This window comes from Elaeis guineensis, chromosome 7 (assembly GCF_000442705.2).
Source record: "Elaeis guineensis isolate ETL-2024a chromosome 7, EG11, whole genome shotgun sequence".
NCBI classification, from domain to species: domain Eukaryota; kingdom Viridiplantae; phylum Streptophyta; class Magnoliopsida; order Arecales; family Arecaceae; genus Elaeis; species Elaeis guineensis.
Genome location: NC_025999.2, coordinates 78,513,577 through 78,532,012, shown reverse-complemented (window position 1 = coordinate 78,532,012; position 18,436 = coordinate 78,513,577). Strand labels below are relative to the sequence as shown.

The 18,436-nt window shown below is 37.1% G+C and overlaps 1 protein-coding gene across 1 annotated transcript; it reads right to left on the bottom strand.

Moving 5' to 3' along the window:
* Positions 1-2,269: 2,269 nt before the first annotated feature.
* On the bottom strand, positions 2,270-17,770 carry LOC140859427 (zinc finger CCCH domain-containing protein ZFN-like). The gene is made up of 6 exons (XM_073261160.1): positions 17,429-17,770; positions 16,513-16,670; positions 11,602-11,664; positions 8,604-8,723; positions 8,195-8,488; positions 2,270-2,659 (listed from the first exon to the last, which is right to left on the bottom strand). Exons 1-6 carry the CDS (start codon positions 17,529-17,531, stop codon positions 2,285-2,287), a joined length of 1,113 nt encoding a protein of 370 aa, XP_073117261.1. The 5' UTR covers positions 17,532-17,770; the 3' UTR covers positions 2,270-2,284.
* Positions 17,771-18,436: the final 666 nt, after the last annotated feature.

The window sequence follows — 18,436 nt, the reverse complement described above, 5'->3', positions numbered from 1 at the left end:
TTTGTAAGGATAACCTAGTTCTTTGTAATAAGTTTCTTGGCAAGATAAATGGAATGTAAAACTTTAGTTAGTCACCAGTAAAATTAATGGAAAAGATATTGGTAATTAAGTTATAAAGTGCCTTCCTAATCATTTTCAGATTTTTATATATCAAATTAGAATAATAAAACTAACATTATGATAAATAAATCTTCAATTTGGCTAACCTAAACTGCTTGATATAATTAATTAGAACACTGATTTTTTTAATTGATTGGTTCATTTTAGTAGGAATATTGCACTTGAACATGATTAACAGATGAGTCTGAAACATGAGCAGATTCCTATGTTCTTTTTTGTTGGTAGGCATTCGCTACAGTGACCAAATCAAAGCCTGCTTAGAGCAGATGGGATATTTCAGAATATCCTAGATTTTTCCTATTTTAAATGTTGAGGGTACATTTCTGATGTGATTGCATCAGAGAAGAACAAACTCTTTCGTCATAGCCAAGCGCAAGACATTCATTTGACACACTCAAAGCTACACAAGCATCCTGAATGACCAATCACATTACCATGCAATGGTCATTGAAATGAACAAAGTTTTGCAAAGACTGAGAGGCTATGAAGTTACCACAACAAATTTGGTGACACTATCTCAATGCCAATATCAAACAGTTGATCCTTTGACAAGTTAAAGTACAAGATCTACCACCAACACGATATAGATTCGTATCTGATGAGCTCCTCATCACCACCCAGTTTGCATCACTCAGCATTCTGCTACAAGATCATTGCATTACGTAGGAGTTTGGTGATACTAATGGTACGGCATGCGGGCTGCATGTGTACAAATCTTTTCTATATAGAGGGCACCATGTACAACTATATGATTGCACAATTATTTTGAACAAACCCTATCTGGATGTTTTAGTTATGCATCTTCCAGTATTGGCATCTTTAATACATGTTGATTGTTAGCACTGTCAAGAACAAAGGAAGCTACTCAAAACTTCACCCAAAAAAAGCCCTTGAGTGATTGCCTAAAATCAACTGATATCCTTTATCAAAAAACACATGTTATTTGAAAGAATCTATGACGACCATCTTCGCCAGCCCTAATTCACTTGTTAATGGCTTATGGCTTGTATAAATACAACCATCCTATGATGCACATAGAGTGCAGCATGGCCTTCCTCATGTGGATCACATTGCATGGTAAACGAGCATAGTGCAATTAGAAGGAGTGAAAGCTTAGTTAAGCATTCAGTATGTTAGAATGCATAGATCCATTAGCATGCTTGTCCCCCATGTTACGCACTAACTTTTAGTCGGTGTTCCATGAATTCTTCAAACTACGTGAGGGCTTAGTTAAGAGAGATCCAAGGTGGATGATCAAGGAAAAGTGTCCTGAGAATAAACTATAGGAATGGCTAAAAAAATCCTACTTAGAATCCCCTCTGAAAATATACCTTTTTCATTGAGAAATTATTTTAACACAGGATAGGTGTTATCAGAAATAATATAAGCAAAAGCACAGTCCTGCTGTATATTCTCCACAAAGATCTGCACAAACTAATCATGAATCATCAATAATCTATAACTAGAAGAACAAAGTTCTGTTTCATCCTAAATCAGTGTTCTCTTGGCTCTGATGTATACATATACCATTTCTTTTTCCATTTCCCTGAATCCTTCTTTCTTTTTTTTTTTTTTGTATAAACTTCTACATTTTCAATTCAAAATTAACCTATTGACAAAATACCAAACTTATGAAAATGGCTTCAAGTATGCTCAAAGTGGTACAAGCTAATGTCAACCACCGCACAGAGCCACAGACCATGAAAGAGCCATGAGAACCTTGGTAAAAGCAGATCAACTGCTTCTCGGCTTAACACAATCCACCTAATTGAAACTAATCTTGCTGCTTATTAAGCAAGGTTTCTTCTAGGGTAAATTAGAATAAATCTTACACAATCCGCATATCTCCAGTTTGTCTTACTGCTCATCAAATTAGTTTGCATCTTGCACAATGTTTACAGGTCAGTATCTCAATTTCAAGTCAGCTATGTGAATGGAAAACTGCAACCTGTATTCACACAAAGTTTCAATCTAATCTAGAAGAAGATAAAGAATAAATACTTCAATGATATTTAACAAAAACATCAATGAAAGGAGGCAAAAGTTCTGCATGAGTAACATAACAAAATGAAACAAAAGAACACTACTTTATTACATCACCAGCAACTGATAAAACAGATATAAAAGTTACTCAGCATGGACTAAAACATACATGGGTCATAAATCAAGTCATTAGGGAAATATGAAGGTTGCACCTGACAGTAGAACTTACTGGGCGTAGCGGAAGGCCAGAAGGACTCAGCAAACAGTTAGGAGCAGGGATCAATCTCTCTTTAGGATGATGGAACTTGCAGGATGCACCAAACTTACAGTCTCCAGTCTTCATGTAAAATTGACATTCAGGTTGATCAGGCCTCTCAGGAAACACATTATCCATCTGCAATGCATACTGGCCCATAGGAATAGAACTGGATTGATATGATGAGACTATCCCTTGAGCTCCTGCACTTGTTTCACTTGGGCGAGAAGATCCGTATATTTGAACAGGCCCTGGTGCTTGTTGCTGGCTTTCAGAAGATGAAACAGACCTCAATTGTCCCTGCAGAGAAACTCAGAGCATAATAACAAACACTTTAAACAAATCCTGTAGGTAATTTAATATCAGATCTAAGAAACCATAGACTTGTTAGGAAAACAGAAACTGATGAGTATGGTTGAACAACGAAGTAATATCTGATTCTGGGGGTCATGTTTGGGCAACATAACACAGGCAAGTAATGTAGGATAAACTTATGAGGACACAAATTTTAACAGGAATTGAAATCATCTATTCCTGATGTATACTTGGGCAAATGGTTGCTTGCACTATCTTAGGCTAGCAGTTGTAGGATTCAAGCTGATCAACAGTGAATAATAAATTGATATTACACATATGCACATAAATTCATACATGTGTATGAATTGTGTATGTGTTAGTGTGAAATACATGTAAATATATAAATACATACATATATGTGTGCACATTCATGTATGCATAACACAATGGACACAACATTGGTACCTAATTCAGATGAGGCAGCTGTATGGAAAAAGGATGATTGTGGGTAAAAATATCTTAATTTATGGTAGCTAAAGCTTCAACCTTCAGGATTACCTCAAAGGGCAAAATTCCATGGACTAAAAACAGATTGGTATTATCCAACTCTATCTAACAATAACACAACAGAAAATTGATAATCAATATTTCAGATGCCTAAAATGAATGTAACTAAATATAACACAAATTGCCCTATCATGAAAATTCAATCCGATGTTCCAGATACACATGAGGCATTAGCTACCAACATAAGTTACTTCCATAATTCCTGAAAGCTCAAGGTAACTTTTCGATATCTAATGTACTGTAAAGAAACTCATGGAGAAGAACAGGGATAAACATGAGAGAATCACATTCAAATTTGTGTGGATATTACCGTTATGAACTTCAATTCTAGATTTGATCGATTCATTACGCATCTTGAGTTTGAGTTAGGACTTCAGTAAGGACTTCAACTCCTATTTCATCATGTGTTATTAACAGATCCCCAAAGCAGTGTATGCCTGCATCCTACCTTAAACATTATACTAGCTTATAGCCCCATGCGATGCATGGGATGTAATTTTTCTAAAATAATATTTGATTTTATTTATCTTGTGAAGTTCCGACCGAGGAAGATTAGAGGGGAGAAGCGTGACACTAGTGACAATGGAAAGGAAGGTGACGACAGAGACGGTGGGAGGTGGCAGCTAGGAAAGTGAGGAGGAAGTGGGCATCTATAGGGCTTGGGATTAGATGAAACTCTTAAAACCTTAAGGACCAACTCACACCGCTACAGCTCGCACAAAATTCCATATCCTTCACAAAAAAAAACCAATTGGAACCTAAGAAACCCCTCTAATCTCTTTGAAGTGCTCTCCTTTCCCACAAATCTCTGAAAAAGATAATGAAATGAAGAGAAAAAGAAATGAAAAAAAGAGATCATCTATGTGGGGAAAGTCTTACCCTTAAATTTTTTCCGTCTTTCCTCTGTTTTCATTGGTTTTTCCTATGTTTTCCCCATTTTTCCTCTATTTTCCCGTCCTTAGGAGCCCCAACCAGATGGGAGCCTTGGAGCGTCTGAATAGAGAAGCTCTCAAACCGTGACTCCATAGAAGCGGTTAGCGCGATCGAAATCCTCCAATAGATATAGGCCCTCACGAAGGTGGGCCTCTTCCACCTCCTACCCCAATACATCCAACCCCCCGAGCTCTGATCGGATCCCCACCGTCGAAAGATAGTGGTCTATGGCGACGTCCTTGTCATCAATCTCGACCTTCCATGGACCTCCTTTCGTGGCTCCATGCTAGCGGCTTCTTTCACTCTCCAATAGACACGAAGCTCTAATACACGTGCGATCCCATGGCATTTTTTTCCCCCTCAAACCATGACTCCATGGAAGCGAGGAGAAAAGCAAGGACAGAGCAACACATGCCCTTTATTTTCTTTTGCAGTCTTTGAAATGGCTGCGAACAAGCATAAACAACCAAACCAAACTTCGCAAGACCACGATATCTGCCAGCCTTTAATTACTACATTTCTTTCTAAATATTTTTTATATCTTTTAGATTTTTCAGTGTGCTTTCCATGAGAGATTCTATCCATAAATAGATGTAACATAATAAACTACTAAATTACTGATAATTATTTATTTTATATATTATAACATTTATCAAAAGAAAATTAGTATTATTACCAGGGCGTTGCTTATACCAGCTTTTCCTTTCTTTCTTTCTTTTGTTTTAAATTATTTTAATTCATTCCAACTTTCCTCTATTAGATGCCTCTTCTGAACCCTTGTCCTGCTCTCTTTCCTCTCCTCGCCGCCTCTCCACCTTTCTTCTCTCTAGTTTTCTCTGTCTTCCTTCTCTTGAGAGAGAGAGGCGGGGCAGCTAAGGTACAACCTGTTTTCTCTCTCTTGGATGCTTGTCTCGCTCCCTATTTAGTCTTCCCTTCTCTTTTTTTTTCTCTGTGGGTTTTTTATGGATATAGAGCTTCTTCTCTTATAGATCCGAGCCTTTTAGTTTCTTGTCTTGTGCTGTGTGTTGTTTTTTGAAGCCGACACCAAATCGACGGGAGGCGGTGGGGTTGCTTCACATGCGCGGCAAAGGGTGCGGGGATAGAAATATTTCTTTTCCTCAGCGATTTTTTATGGATATGGAGCTTCTTCTCTTACAAATCTGAGCCTTTTGGTTTCTCGTCTTGTGCTGTGTGTTGTTTTTTGAAGCCAAGACTAAATCGATGGGAGGCGGTGGGGTTGCTTCACGTGCGTGACGGAGGGTGCGGGGATGGAAAATATGATACACGTGTCAAACTAAGTAAATATTAATGTATCCATGTGGCGGACGGAGGCTTTGCTTGGGCAAAGCCTCCATTTTAATATATATATATATATATATATATATATATATATATATATATATATGATTAGTAAAAGAAGATGACACAAATGAAAATTCTCTAGTTTATACATTGTAGACATGTTTCTGCTGTTTTTTTTTTTTTTAATGTAAATATGATCACCTTGATATTCATGTTTCTAAACTACTCTTAAGCTTATACCCTGAATGAAACCCAAAAAATAGTTTTGAAATGATCATGACTAGTTTACAGTGAACCTCGTGACCACTTGTTCATAAAAACAAAGAAAATTCTGCAGAAATTAGATGCCATCAAATTTCTCATAGACTAAACCATCAATTTTCCTATAGGTGAAGTGGTAACAAATTTCAGTGGATTTGTACAGAGGTTGACTGACAAAGCAAAACAAATCATAACATCAGAAATCACAGGCACTGGCTCAGAATCCTGCTTCAAGACCTCAGCGGGCAACAAGTTCTTGGTTGTTGCAACACCAAATAAATTGGAGAACCAACATAATATTGGAGAAGAGCAAGAATACCAAATCAATTACATTACAGCAGTACAGCCCAAGACAAAAGACTATATCAAGTCTTCTGTGGGCTTAATGTGCATTAACTGAAAAAGATATATCAGCGAAAGGCAAAAACCTTATTATGGGAAAATATTAGGGAGAAAGAAAAGCGTAAGAAGGTACTCTTAAGATAGGGGATAAAGACATGATTGCTTTCCTGAATTTGTCATTCTTGCGCCTACGTCTTACATAATAACTTTGATTTTTGGTACTTCCTGCATCCATTAGCAGCCTTAGCCAATTCTAGTTTCGTAAATTGAGAAAGGCAGAGAAGAAAGTGAGATTCATCCAATGGTGGAAGATAAAGAAAAGAAAACTATCGCTGAGATGGAGCCAAAAATTAATTTTTTTAATTAGAACTCTTTTCTAGAACGGCAATCAGCAACCTAAGGCAAAAAAAAGCACAATTTACCAAAATATTATCTCCAAGTTTTTTCTCTCACTTTACTGATTTTTCATTATCCTCAATTGACGTCTTATTACTTATATATATTCTTTTTACAGAATGTCACCTCCAATCACCATAGGGCCTCTAGGGTGCAATGCCTCTCATGACACAAAAATTTATGCACTTTGGAAACAAGAACCTGGCACCTAATATGCACAAAATGGTGAAAAGTATCATTTGATGGGTAATCTTGATCCCAACAACCAGCAAGATATTTGGATTAGAACCAAGGTTTGCCAAACAACTATCCGAGAGAGCACTAGCTGGCGACTGGTTTGGCATGGTATGAGTGCATACCATGCCATTCCAGGGCATACCAACATGAGTAGAGCTGGAGAGGGGTAAGGAGAGGAAGAGGGAGAGGGAGGAAAAGGGGGAGAGAGGGAGGGTGGGAAAGTAAGAGGCTGAGAGAGAGGGGAAGAGGGGGAGAGAGGGAGAGGGCTGAGAGGCCATCATTGTTGAGGGAGAGAGGGAGGAATGGGGAGAGAAAAAGAGAGAGAGGGAGAGGGAGAGAGGCAAAGATAAAAGAGGGAGAGAGAGGGAGAGGCCGTTGACGAGTGAGAGAGAGGAGGAGAGAGACTTTCCTAGGGCCTGGGGGACCTCGGCAGTGGTGGTAGTGGTGGTCACTTTCGATGTCATCATCAGAGGGCGAAGGATTAGGGTTTTGAGCAAGGAGAGTCGAGGTCGTAATTGAAGAGTATTAGACATCATCGAATCACTTTGAGAAGTGAATTGATTTTATATGTCAAATCATGCTGGCAGCCAATCGGTCTCGTTCCGTACGCTCTAAACCGGCCGATTCAACATGGTTCAACAAACCATGGTTAGAACTTTTGCCATGAGGCACAATAATGAAGGTTAGTTTGGATAATCTAATTTTCATATTATAATATTGCACTATGCTTGTAATAAGGTTTTTAGGCATACGTACCAGTACTTGCACCAGCACCCAACCAATGTGGGCATTTTGAGTGTCAATATGGTATGCTGGTCAGGTATGTAGTGTCAGCACAGAGGGCTAAGAAGCATCGGTTCAGTACAAAATACTCAATGTTAAACTCGAATATTCAAAACCTTTCTTGCTATTTTCTTTCAAAAATAGGGGATGTGAAGCTACAACAAAAAAGGAGTTAATTTATCTTTATGAGGTCAAGGCTCCAAAGTTTGCATTGCAACATAGAAAGTAGGAAAAAAGGAATTTAGTCGAACAAAGACAATACATGGACAAAGGAAAATAAGAAGAGCAAGTTGTCACCTTAGCATGCACAAAATACAGAAAGTTCCATGCTTAAAGAGTAACACAATATATTTACAATTAGTTGTCCAAATAGAGAAAGTTTAAGGAAAAACAAAAAAGAAAATGAAAAAAGAGTTTTATATAGCACCATATACACAGACACGGCATATACATAATAAGCATGACAGACCACGCTAGAGTATATTAGAAAATGAAAAGAGAGTTCTACAGAGCACCATATATATAGACATGCATATATATAAGCATAATGGACCACACCACTGCATATCACACGATCAAGAAAATCAACATATTCTTGATATGAGTTATTGTTCAAATGCAGTGTATGTTGGATAAACAAGAGAGCTACTAAGCTCTTTATATGAATGAGCTACTACTAAGTCCAGAACATAATGGAAATGTGCAAACAGAACTCACAGGATATGCATTCCAGCTGGGAACTTGAACCAACCCTTGAGGAAGAATCACTTGAGCATAGCTTGAAGGACCCTGCCATTGAGGGCTTGGAATGAAAGAGGCTCTTGAGGACGGCCAGCTGGTCAAACCACCAGCATAAGATTGACTAGGGGACGTGGGTGAATGTACAGGAGGATTAAAAGGAGAACCACTTAATGAAACCATCACATTAGAAGGCTGTGGATGATGAAATTTACAAGTGTTCCCAAATTTACATTGTCCAGTTCTTAAATAATATGCACACTCCTCCTCATTCTACAACCAAAAAAAACACACAAGTTTTCATGGAAACACAACTGGCATGAAGTGTAACGATTAATTAAAATTCTGGATAATACAAAAAAAATATTAAAAAATGGCAAGCACAAACCGGACGAATTGGATATCCTAAAATATTTAGTTCAGCTCTCCCAAGAATTCCGGCCTTATCTTTGGGGTGATGAAATTTGCATGTAGCTCCAAATTTGCATGTTCCAGTCTTAAGATAATACTACAAAAGGGTAAACAGAAAGAAGGTAAGATTAAACACTGATCATTAGAGATTGAATAGTTATAGAAATGAATTTCAAACACTTAGTAAGTGCTAAGAAAGATAGGGTACCATTAGACTAGGTAAAACAAATTTAAAATAACACTGAAGTAAATGCCAATGAGTTGAATGCATATCAAAGCAACCTGGACAATATATACATTAAAAAGTTTGCATTCAAACAAGAAAATATCAACAAATCAAACACCTTGGTATGTGCATCAGATACTTTCAAATCTGTGTCCTCCTTTGACCATAGTGTGGCTCTTCATGTAAGAGTCCCACATGCAGAATAAAGAGATGTGGAGTTAAAATAGGAAGGCAATAAGGATGAGTTCCTAATGCTTCCTAGGAAAAGAGAGGATGAGGAAGGACAAGGAATGCTATAGATAGCAGCATTAGGAAATGGATAAAGGAAGTGGCAGTCATGCTGCCTGATTTCTTTCTCCCCCTTTCCTTTTCTTTTGCCTAAGGCATTAGCCAAGCAATTCAGCATTATAATATCAAGTTGCCTCAGCAGCACTCATTTGTTGTGACCATCCTTCTGAACATTAGCTCCAAGCATTTTACTTGTCAAGATTTGCGTGCTGGTCAGTATTGTACCATACCGCATACTGAACTAATATATAGTCTCGTACTGTACTAACACTCGGTATACCTCGCCATCTCATATCATACTACATACCAACACTATAATACAATGGTACTGGTACAGAGTCTGGCATGAGACGGCAAACCTTGGTACTTGTGACTAGGCTTGATCACATCCTTTGTTTAAAAAGCAGCAAAACTCAAAGAATTACACTTCCATGATTTGCTAGATAAACATCCCTTGCCACTCAATGCTTGATCACTCAACACAAGCATATATCTCCCAATAGAATCAAAGCATAATTTTCCCAGGTTAAAAAATCCCATAGAGATCCAAATTCCATAAGATAATAAACCACAATAAAGGTCTCTCAAAAAACAAGGCAGCAGATTGCTTCTTTTATATAGACTGGCATCATCACCCCTTTTATATAGATTGCTTCTTTGAAGAATCTCAATAGATGGCTAGAGACAACTCCACTTTCTCCAATGGACACCAAGGTTTTCATCACTCACTGATACAATACACATAAAATATGGAGCTTATTACCTCAGCTGATATGGATGATATGACCTGAGATATCAATCAACAAGATATTACATTGGCCAAAATTTTTTGATCTTTTCTCCTAGCATTTTAAAAAGGGGTTTTATTTAGTAAAATTAAAATCAAGCCATAGAACAGTGACTAAACTTTCTTTGACTACATTAGCAGATATTTCAAAACTCCGCTATTAGATGTTGGCAAAGATTTTGGGATATTTGATCTCTTTTCTTTGGAATTTCTTGAGTCTTCCATCTCAGCTGAGATGGAACATTATCATAGTAATCTTGGTAAACAATTACCAACTAAGATATCCAAGATATGAACCAAGGATGGTACCACCAGTACCTTAGCATGCTAATGGAAAACTGACACTATCACCAGGTGTGAGACACCAAAGCCATTGTGGTACATCTCAAATTACAGACTGGTTCAGGCCTGTACCATGGCTGGCCCAGCCAGCACCGAGCCTAGACTAGTGAGGGAGCTAATTTATGAAAAAGAAGAGATAGAGAGAGAGAGAGAAAGAGAGAGAAGTCGGTTCTCTCCCTTTTAGGGAGCTCCAATTACCACCGAGCCTAGACTAGTGAGGGAGCTAATTTATGAAAAAGAAGAGAGAGAGAGAGAGAGAGAGAGAGAGAGAGGTGGGTTCTCTCACTTTTAGGAGCTCCAATTACCCCAAGACCCTTTTGACCAGGACAACGAGAGAGGACGAGAGACCAAGGGAGGACGGTGGTGCAGCAGTTCCACCGGCTCCTCAATGCTGGAATACATGCTATATCCAGCAAATTCCGATCACATTATAGTTATTTTCTTTTGGCTTCTAACTAGCAAAAACGTAGAAAAGCAGAACTCATGCCAAACTTTTCAATTTGGTATGAAATTAGAATATGTTGTTTGATGCACTACAGCATACTAATTCTTGTTTTTCACATATATTTCATTTTTATTCTAATTATATTATTTATAAATTAAATTAATTATTAAAATAAAATAAAAATAATTTCAGGGAGGAAAATCTTGTAGAATATGTGCATAATTATTGCACATGGTCCTAACTTATTGCACAATTTGGATGAATTTCAGACATTCGGGAGCAACTGAGCCTGTACTCCAAATTTTTTTGATTATGTGTGTGTGTATGTAGCCACAGGGGTGTCCACAGAACTCTTAAAAAATTTCAATTTTCAGAATCCTATATTTTAAATTAAATTATTGATATATAATAAAAATTTTAAAATTAAACTATAATTACAATTATAAAATTAATTAACTATATTGAAAATCATTATCGTACGACAATATTATGAATTAGTGATACTTGTTGCAAATTTCTCAAACTATATAGTACCATGATGCAATATGTACAAAGTTGGTACAGCATAAACCAATACCATACCAATCAGATAAGAAACCTTCAATTCATGGTCAGCACCGATATCCTAAACCTTGCTATGGGCCTTTGAAACCTTTTATGCATAGCAGCACAATGTGTTGATTCTTGACAAACAGAAACTAAAGCATATTGTGCAGAAATTTCCATAGTTTTTTTCCCTTTTACAGGAGGTTGCAACACACTACTACACCAAGTAGTCATGGATCAGAATTTATTTACCACCAACAAACTCATATGTTTAAAAGCAAGGAAATTTTCTAAAGAAATAAAGAGAACCACCTATGAGGAGAATGATAATGTACAGTTACCTGACACTCAGGTTGACCTACTCTTTCAGGATATCCACCCTTAAGTCTTGCAGCAGCAATAGCCTAACATTTAACAGGACCTGATCAAGACCATCATTCTGATAGAATTTTCTTACATGAGTGAACACAAAAAAACATTTAAAAAATATAAAAACAACCAAAAAACCATTTACAAGAAAAGCATTTATGGGAAATTTCTAAGCTATCCATGAAGAAAAGTCAACATTGTTGATCATGAAGAATTCTCAACAATTAAACATTGGGGAGTAGAAAATCTTCTATGCCATATAACAATTTGATAAATATGCAAAAAATAGAATGGATTCTAGCTAATAATAATCATGAAAAAATACTAAAAATTCTTCCCTCAATCATCTTTACAATGCATGACACAAAGAACTTCAACTTTTTTCTCCAAGTGATTCTTTGTTCATAATTTAGATCCAGTAACAAATCATCGTTCACCAATGCATCTATGTGATGTTTACTTTGAATATGACATCAAGGTGCTCCGCTGTAAAGCAACAATAGGAATAAAACTATTTTTCCATTAAATTATCTATGCAATGTTAAATTATGCTTTTGAGCATAATTGACATATGATGCAAGCCTTAATCCACGAACTCAGGATTAGCTACAGAGATAGCACTATACTACCTTTACCAGATTTACATCCCATTTGTTATAGAGGCTATTTTGCCTACACTATAGCTGTCCAAGCCATGCAAACAAAATCTCAATTTATCATTTATTAATTAGACACTCAAGGATCAAAATACCATGTACAACACATGTCACATCGAGGATCGTACTGACAAAATAGTCATAGATATGCCCCAGATATCCCTTGGTACAGCCTTTTCAGCCATTCAAACTCCAATTTTAAAATTTTATCATGGTTTCTTATCTAAGTGTATGTTTTTCTAAGAAATAAGGAGGAAGCATCAAGCTAATTGCCTTAGTGAAGGTTTTCTGTGTGTTCTGAAGCCGTACACATGCATAAATATCACATAATATAACTTGCAGACTAAAATACTTAGAAGATAATATGTGTCAAATTTAAATTAAAAATTTGTTAACGTTGATTTTGGATTTATATTCTAGGGCATGAGTCCAATGATTAAATAAAATGTAATCTCAATTTGGTGGAGCTTTCCCCCCAATTTTGCCAATTAGTCATGAATTAATGGTCCAATTAAAAAATGCATGGAGGAAAATTACCCAACTAGAATGAATTTCTCGCATACAAATTTTTTAAATTAGTCAATCTGATGTGATAACCCTTGTAGCAGCATGTTCCCTCTTCCTCTTCAGTCCACCTTCAAATGGTTGAAAACAAGGTAAAATCACCCTTTAAACCACTTTCCTGAGTGGGCAATTGGGTAGTGCTTAGTTTGGGTGCTGTCCAGGATTGTTCCAAACAAACTTGCCTCAATCTATCCTTGAACAGCTTCATCCACCCTTGGTTTGTGCAACTCGTGGATGGCTTGGATGTTTTTCACTTGAACCAAGTCCCCTCTGTACCAAATTGAGCCTCCCTATATTGAACCAGAACCACCCTGTATCGAGAAGGCTTCAGTGCTTCAAGAGGATACATGTTGATGGAAACAAATTGAATTGATTGATATTTCAAACCTTGGGGACAACTTACTTTCACATAATCTGCAAATTTCTGCCTAGATCTTAACATGCAAAATGCACATGATTTAGTCAAAAAGGAGCACTTGGTGGATGGTTCTGATCCTATCAATTAAGATTACTAACAGTAAATTTGCAATAAAACACACCCAATTTTTTTGTCTATTCATTTATTAGCAAATGAATGGGGAGGGGCATAATTCTCATAAGAAGATAACTTCTCATGGGATCTTTGGAAAATTGGCACAATAGATAGATTTAATGAGCCTCGTGGAAACTAGAAGGGGCTCACACAATTCATGTGCGACAGGCATGATATTATTGATGGATGACTTGGATCTTTTTCTTATTGTTCACAATATTAGAAAGAGAAATGCTGAGAGCCTCAAAGATAAGATGGCTGGATTTCTTATCATAATATTCATAGTCAGGATGCTAAGGACCTCATGAGCTTCACAAGCAGAATGTTCAAAGGAGTTTGCACAATAACAATAAATAAGTTTAATCACTACTAGCTTTAACATATCCACCTCAAAATCCCTCTCTCTACTATTTCATCTTCTGCTCACGGGTCCTTGTTGCTACCCAACTATCTTATGCAAACAATAAAGTTATTGTCCTGTACACATTTATCAAGTTTTCCCAAAAAGCATCATCTTAGAGTGCCAAAATCCAACACAATGAGACTTTCTGCCAAATACTAAACATGGGCAAAACTCTTCCAGTAAGAACACAAAATAAACTTATGGGTTTTTTTCACTGCAAATTAATTCAAATATCCTGTAATCATTGAGATCATGGAGAATTAGGCAAGAGTTCTAGACTGGGGCTGCAAGGAGACATGCATGAATAAGTTCTCTTTTTTCTTTTCCACCTTAGGTAATGTAACTGATGGGTGTGGCAAGGAGTAGTTGCATTGCTGTTTAGTTATCCAACCTCAACTAGGCCTAAGCAATCACCCACAAGTATGGTAGAACAAATCAACCAAGAAGGCCCACAATTTTAACATTAGAAGCAAATGGACCTTTCAAGCATTCTTCTTTTAAAACATATTAAGAGACTAGCACAAGCAAAGCTAGCACTATCTGTATATACTAACTAAAAGTCTATAAACCTTTTTCTAAGGCATTTGAGTGATGGTCAAGAATCAAGATTTATTAAATGCTTACGGTTTAACCATTCTCTTTAGAAGAAAACATAAATCAAATGCAAAGATTTTAAGCAAAAAAAGTCAAACTACACAACATAAGCTATGGGTTATGTTCCTACACTACGAGCAAGTAGAAATGGGATGAAATCAATATGATGTCAGGATTAAGGCAGAAAAATGTAGCAAGGAAGGTGTAACATCTGTTAGACATTATCTAGAGTATGAATAATAAAACTTGAAAACTGTATAATACATGATGTTGTGTCGTTGTTAGACAATCAAAAGCCTTTTTTTTCTGAAGAATCTAGAAGCAAGCAGCATCAACAATAATATAATTTGTAGAGAAATCTAGACATATAAAATGCAAACCAAGTGACAATATCGAGGAACGAATGATATCAACTTGGAGGCAGGGAGATTTATCTATGAAGTGGCCTTTTTTAGGAAGAGCCAATGAAAGAGGCAGATCACATTACCAAAAATAGCACTGAACAAGTAAGGATTGTAGTATCAATTAATAAGTGAATATTCCATTGAAGGCCAAGAATCAGCAAAACCATAACTATGTACAGTGTATTAATACTAGTCTCTTGACAAAGTAGAGATGAAGATGAAAGGACAAGAAGGTTAGGAGACATGTGCATCTATTGAAGTTTTGCTGATCAAGTAACAGAAGTTAGGTTCACTTGGTATGCTAGTTTAGTCAATAAGAGCTACAAGATAAGAAAATTTTTGCATGATCAAAGAATTATATTACTACAACGGACCACCATGGCAAAGTTTTAAATACTATAGGATGGAGTCATCCTAATTTTCCTATGGAATAGGGACACCCCATGCTCAACACTCGGAATGGGGACATCCCACCCCATTCACATCCACTTCCTGACCCATCCAATTCAAGCACCAAAGGTGGCAGAATTCCCCAACGTCCCACCAGCACTTAAAATCTTAAGCTTGAATGTTAGACCAAGCAGCCTCAAGGCCTTAACTAATTGGATACAAGCTTGAATATTAGACCCTAAAGCCTGCTTGGGCCCAAAACAAATACCAAAATATCTCAGATTGGACTTGGAATTGTAACTAAGATAAAATGAAGAGGGGCCAGCTTTGGGCCCCACCTGGCCTGAGGATATGCTTGTATTCAAGTCAGAATCAGGCCTGGTTCAGGCCCACTTTTTTTAAAACATCTGCACTGATACTGGGCCTAGGCACAACTGCCGCACTCAGCCAATCAGTACAATTACTTATGGGAAATGATAGTTGCATCAGAATGTGCATGCACACTCACAAAGCACAATGTGCACATGCGCACATGCACAAACAAACATATAGAACAATAATCATGAGTCTCAACCTATGAGCTATGGTATTGAGATCGATAGAGAATGATGCAACGAGCATAAGTAATTGATGGGGGAATGTAAATTACCTGACTTGAAGAAAGCAAATACTAGAATATCACAATTATAATTTCATTGATGTTTAAATAAGCAAGTACTAAAAGGGAATTTTGGAGTTTTTAAGCACATAATGGAAGAAAATGCTAGGAGTGCTTATGAATCTATAAGTTTTCAAATGGTGTGAGGTAAGCCATCGTGCTTTGAATATGTTATGTTAGAAATTATAATTGAAATGGTTCCCCTACACCCACGGAACTGCAGAAAACCTTCTAAGGTTCCCATATGCTTGAGAAAAGTCTAGACCAAAAGGTAGAAAAGAAGGTGAAGTTGTTACAAGCAATGATCAAGAACAGGAGCAGTTACAAGCAATAAATATTGATATACCAAGAAATGCAAGGGTCAAGCGTGTATATGCATTTGTTGCAGGCAAAAAGTTAGATCTTATAGTCAGATTATGATCTGGGTCATCCACATCTCATCTAAATCTGCCTCAATCAATGCACTGGAATAAATGGAATGTAAAAAGTGTCTTTATGAAAGCTAAAAGAAAAATGGCACTTAAAAACATATAGCTCAGTAAAGGTACTCAAAAATAAATGTCAAATCTGAATAAAGACCAAAAAGAGATACCAAAAGAACAACCATGTTTTGCAAAATGATCAAATAGGCACAGTCCCACATGAGGGTAGTATAAACGATATAAAAAGCAGTAAGCTTTACCAGCTTTCGATTGGGAGGATGATTGTATCTGCAAGTCAACCCATATCTACAGAGACCAGTCCTGAGGTAATAAGCACAGTCTGGCTCTCCTGGGCGCAGCGGATAGGATCCAGATTCTATGGATTCGCCTCCTCTCATGTTCATCTGCCACAATGTATCTGCAGTAGCACCAAAGCATAGATTCAAAATACATCCCACATGCTTCCATAGGAAACTTGTCATAGTTATACGCTAAAAGATAGTCACTTCGAGACGAAAAGTAATAGAAACAAGAATAGCGGAATAAACAAATGAAGCGGATTCCAAGACAAAGATTCAGGAGAAAGACGAATTGCCATTATTTCGTAAGGGAATAAATTTAGAAAGGAAGATAAGACGAAAAATCCACACTACCTACAAATAAAGTACAGTTGTCATTTCCACAACGAAACACCAATTGGTCACAACAATACAGGATTCACTGCTTGAATGCAGTAGCAATTTCAATGCAGGCAGTTGCTTGACACAGAAATTTTGAATCATCCAACGTTCAAAATTTGGCATTGCTACATGAACAGAAACGTATCATAAGAAGCCATTCTCATTGCAACATTCTTCTTCCGTAGTCCACTGAAACAGTTGACACACCGAAACAGAATAAAAACACCTAAAACCCTTCCTTTTACTTCCACGTCCGATTGGATTCTAAAGAGAACATTTCGGCAATGTCTAAATTCTAATCCAACGAAATAGATAATCAGGAACCAGGTACATAATTCCACCAATAGGACCCCAGATTCACCAGAAAAAACCCAAGTTTCGAATTCCCATCACCACGGATCCCCAAAGACACAAATTTTCGTGATATTTCCGCGACCAATTGAATGAGAAAAACAAGGACAAAGGGGAAGCTGCATCGAGAAACCCTAACACTAACCTTCATCAAGGGGAGGGGCAAGCAAGGACGACGACGCCTCTGTCACGGCCGCGGCAGTGGCCCTGGCGCGGCGCGTCTGGATCCCAGCGCCGTCGTAGTCCATGGGCGGGCTTCCGCCATCAATCACCGGATCTCAGTGGTCGGAGCTCCTCCCAAGCCACGATCAGACAAGAGTAGGTGGAGAGAAAGGAGAGAGAGGGGGAGAGGGAAAAGAGGAGGAAGGAAAGAGAAAGAGAAAGAGAGAGGGGAAGAGGAGGACGAAGAGCTCTCCCCACCACAAAGAACCAGCCCTCCTCTCTCAGAGCCAATCGTTTGCGGCCTTTTCACCCGCGCGAGCGAAAGCAAATGGTACGTTGATGATGATGAAGAAGAAAAATAATAACAACAATACAAATAATTTAATAAAACTTTAAAATATTATTTTTATTTAATTTATTTTTTTAGACTTTAATCTATTTTAATTTGAATGTCAATGTTCTTATTAACTTATAAACGAAGTCAATTTTAATGAGTTTTTAATTTCAAATGCTTGACATGTACTCATAATTAACATATTCATCAGCAAATGATGACTATCATTTTAATATATATTTAAAGAGGATCTTTCCTAAGTTGATTTAATCAAAGCTAACATTCTTTGTATATCTAAATTATTGAATAAAAGAACAGTACTTTTGAGTTGGATGAAAAAAATCTGCACTAAATATTTGAGATGTTAATGGAAATGAAAATGATTACTTGCAAAGGTTCCTAGCAGTCACTTCCGTACTTGCTTGATGTCTATCTTCTAAGAGGTACCGAGCTTTCACCAGTATTTTTAGAAGGTCGCGTGTACTAAAATGGAGTATAATTCGATGCTGCGCGGTTGATCCATGAAACATGGCTTTTCTTTAGCAAAGTTGTGTAGAACATTCCTAAAGTATGAATACATGTTCAGAATTAAAAACAAATCAAGGAAAATCATAGTAGATCTTTTTGGTTTTATTGCTTCATTATAAAAGTAAATAT